Here is a 6000-nt window from a genome sequence, read left to right on the forward strand (position 1 = left end):
TTGATTTGATTTGTGTCTGATCAGATTTCATTAACAACTCAAAGTTCATCAATTTGATTTAATATCTGGCTATTTCTGTATGTGTTGGTCTATAACTTCCACCAAGGAAGAGGGGGTGGGGCATGACCCAAGGATCAGAGGTTGGATCCAGGATTTGTTTTTTTACTTTGTTCAACTTTTGGTGATTGGCCGTTTCATGGACAGAACGTTCATGGATCTTAATGAAAACATCTCACATATTTAGGGGACTGATAAAAAAAGTGTGAAATTTGGTGCAGTTCCAAATATAAAAGGGCTGATGGGGTAGATACTGAACCCCCAAAACAGCCCCTCATAGATGTTGATTGCACTAACTATAATTTAAGTCATTTTGGATAAATCATCAGCTAAATGGCATGTGATGTAATGTAATAAAAACCGGATGTATAGTGAATTTAAAGGTTCAGATGGGAACAGTTTTGGTGGAGGTGGGTACTCTACTCAGTGACGCTCTGGGTGGAGACACAATCTTTCCTCATTGACAGAAGCTGGACTGCCAGGGCACACAAATTGCCCAAACACACCCTCTCGCATGAATGCACTGCGTACAGACCCACACAAGCATGGTGTGTTTGAACCATGTGACCCCTGCTCCCAACACGTTGGTCCTCGGCCCCCCCACGCTCAAGTTAGCTGGACGTTGCGCCTCTTGGCTATCCTGACCTCACACTGTGGTGATCTGAGGCTTGCTCACGCAACCTTAAAGCCACCACTATCATTCTTGTTGTTAATTGAACTATAAATCACTGCAAGTGTGTGCCTTTGTGTATTTGTGAGTGCGTTTGTGTGTGTGTGTATAAATAGTGAAGGTCATTGGTGTTTTTTTACTCTCTCTGTGTAAAGCCAGCCCCTCTCCAGCCGGGGGCCTTTCATTAGACGTGACACGTATGACCTAAGGCGGCGCTCTCCATTTCTTTTTGTTGGCTGAAGATTAGTGCAGCATGCAAAAACACTGAACCTGGTGTGGTTGGAAGACACGGAGATGGAGGTGCGTGTGTGTGTGTGTGTGTGTGTGTGTGTGTGTGTGTGTTTGTGCAAGTGGGAGAACAGTAATCTGAGTAATCACTCTAGATTTTAAGTTTCAAAGCTGATTTGGGAAAACTTGAGGGATTTCAGAGTGTTAATCACCCCCTGCTTGCAGGATGTTGAGGGGGGAAGAAAGAAAGAAATGGTCCCTGCAAGAGATTGATATGTGCAGTGGCACGAGAGCAAAGTGCAAATGTTGCCTTATGCACTTTGCCACTTTAACGTCCAACTCCGGAGCAGGTGAGTGTCTGCACACATTTGTGTATTTCACCTCGTGAAGTGCAGTACATGAGTTCTTAGTTGCACGTACACTTTTGGACCAGGGATTTATGTCGGCAGGCTAATAACTCGACGGGCGTGCAGGCAGAGCAGTCCAGAAACGGTAAAGCTATAATCTTGGTGAAATTTCTTTAATCGCAAGGAGGGGCGGTAATCTTGTCGAGATGGGCTCACAGAGGGAGGGTGTTTATACTGAGGGAGTGTTTCTATTTCAGTGAGGTGCTATACCCTGCAGGAAATATTAATCCTGGCAGTGTGTTATCCGCCGAAACGTGGTTTGCCGCTCAGGTTAATGGGGAGACGCCCAACCTGAGCTGCTGGTCAACGGAGAGGGTTGGCGTGTGTGTGTGTGTGTGTGTGTGTGTGTGTGTGTGTCCACCTTCTTACAGTTTTTCTCAGTTGTTAACACACAAAAAGCGAAAATTCGGCACAATTTGCACAACCTTCACTTCATGTACCAATCGCTCGACCCAATTTGTCACTACTTCACACTCCCTTATCTGCATTAGACTCTGACTTTCATTCTTTACACTCTGATGTCAATTACACATCACCTTGTTGTCAAAACACTACACACAATGTTCAGTTGTTGCACACACTTCTCAAGTAAAATCTCAAAGCATCAGCCTACAACACACAAATACTCAAATCTCTAAACATTCAGGTCTGTTGAGCTATTCCACCTCATTTTCACAGCCGAACAGGAAACTGAAACTGTAGATATGGTTCGTGAGAACAACGTTATCACACTCAGACAAATAAAAACTAGGATCCTGGCTGACCATGCTACATTTAGAAACGTCCAGACCCTCAGCCTCTCTACATTGGAGCATATTCTTCATAGGAATGCCATGTGAATGAAACAAGTGTTCAGGTTCCCATTTGAACAGAACACAGACATGATGGAGTTACAGCGAGAGTTTGAGATTGTAAGTACCAACATTCAGCACTGACACATGCATGTATTGTACCTGTAAGCCAATATTGTTCCTTTTCTACAGTGTCTCACTGTAGCCCACTGTGTTGACCTGTCTGTGTCCATACTGTAACTTGCATTCTCATGCTGTCTGTGTCAGCGGATCCAGGAGCATGACACAGCTCATGTGTTGTACCAGTACATCTCTATTGATGAGGTGGGATTCAACCTGGTGAAGAGGAGGCGACGGGGCAGAAACGTCATTGGCCAGCGGGCCATCGTTGAGGTCCCCGGCCAGCGTGATGGGAACATAATGTGTGCTGCAATGAATAACCATGGGATCTTGCACCGTCATGCCCACCTAGGGGCCTATAACGCTGCCCGTCTCCTCGTCTTCCTGGATGGCCTGCATGACCTGCTGGTACCACCTGGTCAGATAGATGACCCACAGTGGATCAATCACGTTGTCATCTGGGACAATGTGAGCTTCCACCGGGCTGCTCAAGTGCGTGAGTGGTTCCAGGACCACCCACATTTTTCCGTTCTATACCTTCCACCTTATTCTCCTTTCCTGAATCCCATTGAGGAATTATTTTCAGCTTGGAGGTGGAAGGTATATGAATGGAACCCACAGGACCGGGTCTCACTGCTCCAGGCCATGGAGGAGGCCTGTGGCGACGTGAGTGTCGAGGCCTGTCAGCATTGTGTGTGAGGTTTTTAGTTTTCTGTGTGCAGTTTTGAGAAAGACATTATTGTTTGAAAAACGTGTGTTGGCAATTGTGAAAAACTATAATTTTTGTGAAAGGGGGGGGGGGGTTACCGGTTTACTGTACTGTTCTCTGTGTGTACCGAAATAAACCTTTTAATGCTGCATATTTGTGTGCTGTTTTATGTTTGACTATGAAAAAAGTAGGTCTACAGACATTTTACAAAAGGAGAAATGGCTCATTCTCCAGAGTCACTGTCATTCATATGGTGTGTTCCATTTTGATGATTGTGTTTTCAGTTTTGCACTTCAGTGTGCTGTAAATGCTTGGTAGTGTGCAAGCAAATGCTTAGTTGTGTGTTCCCAATGAATGGTATGTGTGTGTCATTTGAAAATATGGCTGTGTGTACCAAATGAAAATACGAGTTCCATTTTGTGAACAGTTACGAGATTTGATGGCAAAGAGTCATCTTGCAAAGGGAGTGTCAGGTTTAGCATTTTGTGTGTGAGGTTTTCAGTTTTATGTGTGCAGTTTTGAGAAAGCCGTTATTGTTTTGAAAAACGTGTGTTAACAATTGTGAAAAACTGTAATTAAAATAAAAAAAGAAATGGTAAAGAAAATTTAAAGCAAAAGGAGGAGAGGATGAGGTGTGACACTTAGAGAAAGGATGAGAGTGAATGAGAGGGAAGAGCTGGGAGGTAAAGCACATCTTTTGAAAAAACGGTGGGGTTGACTGGGGTTGGCCTTGTTTCTGCTCTTTGGGCCCCAGAGGAAGGGAAGAGGGGATGAGAGGAAAGAGGAGGGCTGCAAGGGAATGGAGAGAAGGAAAGTAGAAAGTGGGGATGCCTGGAGAGACATGGAGGGAGAAGAATTTGAGGAGCAGGTTTTTGACAAAGGAACTCAGCACGCGATGAAACTGAGATCCGTGGAAGGAAACAAGATCAGAAACAAGAAGCTCGGAGAGATAAGAGGAGTGAGATCGAGATAGAGCAGAGAAGGAGGAGAGGCAGCGAGCGAGGGTTAGATCGTTTGGGATGAAAGCGGGGAGATTGGAGCTCATGCTGTTCCCTGTTTGCTGTAATGATTTCCTGAGGCGAACAGATTGAACCCTGGGCCACATATTGGACACATATCTGGAGAGCGTGAGATGTCTTCTCTACTCAATGTTGTGCTTTCATGAAAGTGGGAAATAATTTGTTTTCTTATCTAATGGAGACAAAATTGGTTAGGAGCCCGGCTCATTAATTATTGGACGTTCAGTCCAAAAGTGTTAGAAGTCAAGTAATTCTTAAGTTCTCTGGGCATTTACTCCAAACCTTCTGCAGCAAAGAATTTAATAGATATTCATTTTTTTCCACATTTTTTTGGTTTATTTCAAATAAAGGTCATGCTTACAAGCTAAGCAAATGGTACACAAAGAGTGGAATTCAAAATTATATGAAAAAGAAAAAGAAAGGGGAGAAACAAAGAAACAAGCAACAAAAGAACAAAGCAAAGTAAAAAAAAATGCAATATTAGAAACATGTTAAAGAAATAATAAGCAAAAACAAAATAATGGATTGATGTGTAAATGGATGTATACACATGAGCTGTATAGGTTCAGCCCCATTCGCATCTTGAAATATAATTTGTTTAAAAGCATTTTTGTCGACCATTTCTCTCACTTTAGATTCTCTTTCAAACCAGTTTGGAATGACCTGGTCCAACTCGATCATGTTGGAAAAGTATTGTACGCGTACAAGCAAACACACACACATGCACACACACACATTCACAAGCTGGATGTTGTTAATTCCAAACTGGCAGGTTATGTGTTCACATGCATTTACACAAAACGACACCTTGAGATTCGTTGGTGTCTTTTCCTCGAATTTCCAACTTCACAGCATCCCGGCAAACACATGCATACAAATACACACACGTACGTGCAATCACAAACACACACAGATCTAAATGCATCCATGATACACACTCACGCAAACTTTTGTCCACTTCTTTGCTTATATCTACACTGTGTGAGAAACACCGTCAACATACTGACTGCCTCATTACACAAACACACACACACACACACACACACACACACACACACACACACACACACACACACACACACACACACACACACACACACACACACCTACACACACACACTCACATCCGCCCTCAAACTGCTCCTCACCTGGAGTTGAGGTCTGCATGCTGTGCCCCTGCTCCGCCTCCTCCTCCACTTACTCCGCGGCTCTTCTCCAGGCCCAGTTTGGTGAAGATGCCCACCAGCACCATGATGGCCACCACTCCACAGATGATGTAGACAATGAGGTGCGTGCGGTCCCGGTCCTGGTCCTCCTGGCCCTCAGTAATGGTGGCCACGGGCTTACCGGTGTTGGCCCAGATGGGCGTGTCGTAGTTGGAGCAGATCCTCTGGTCCAGCCGCTGCTGGCGGAACTGGCAGCAGAACCGGTAGAAGCAGGTTCCGCAGCAGTAAAGAAAGACGCCGGCGTTGCAGTTGAACGGCGGGTCCCACTGGCCCATCACGTCGTAGTAGCCCATGCAACGGGTCCCACTGGCCGGAAGGACATCCTCGTCATCTGCGTCTCCACCACTTGCGGGAGTGGACAGTCCCGTCTCTAGAGGGGTGTTTTGAGTTGCCTCCACATAGCCAGGAGTGGTCTGGTTGGCCACGTTGGTCGGGGCGATGAACGGGTCTCCCTTGGTTATTGTCATCGTGGTGGCGGATGGGTCCTGGATGAGGGCAGGCTGTGTTATAATGGGGGAGGAGAAGAAGAAGAAGAGGAAAAGGTGGAGGCAAGAAGGGATGGTGGCCTCCATGTTGCTGGGAAATCCCTTCTGTCCGTTGTCCCACTGGCAGGCTTGGAAAAGGAAGGACAACGGTTTGGAGAAAAAGTGTTAAGACAGAAGCCTTTTTTATTCAAAGCAAACTTGAAAACACAAAGTAGAAATAAATCAACAAACAGGTCATCTATTCGCTCTTAGTCGTTTTTCTGAAACAGCAACGACCACAACTATAAA

General features: G+C 45.2%; 1 protein-coding gene across 1 annotated transcript in view; it reads right to left on the reverse strand.

Moving 5' to 3' along the window:
• shisa8b (shisa family member 8b) overlaps positions 1-5799 on the reverse strand; it is a 29574-nt gene extending 23775 nt beyond the window's left edge. Inside the window, exon 1 of the mRNA XM_053414417.1 lies at positions 5150-5799. Coding sequence (XP_053270392.1) covers positions 5150-5799 — 650 coding nt within the window. The remainder of the gene's footprint in view (positions 1-5149) is intronic.
• Positions 5800-6000: the final 201 nt, after the last annotated feature.

The sequence above is a fragment of the Pleuronectes platessa genome, chromosome 21 (genome assembly GCF_947347685.1).
Source record: "Pleuronectes platessa chromosome 21, fPlePla1.1, whole genome shotgun sequence".
NCBI lineage: Eukaryota > Metazoa > Chordata > Actinopteri > Pleuronectiformes > Pleuronectidae > Pleuronectes > Pleuronectes platessa.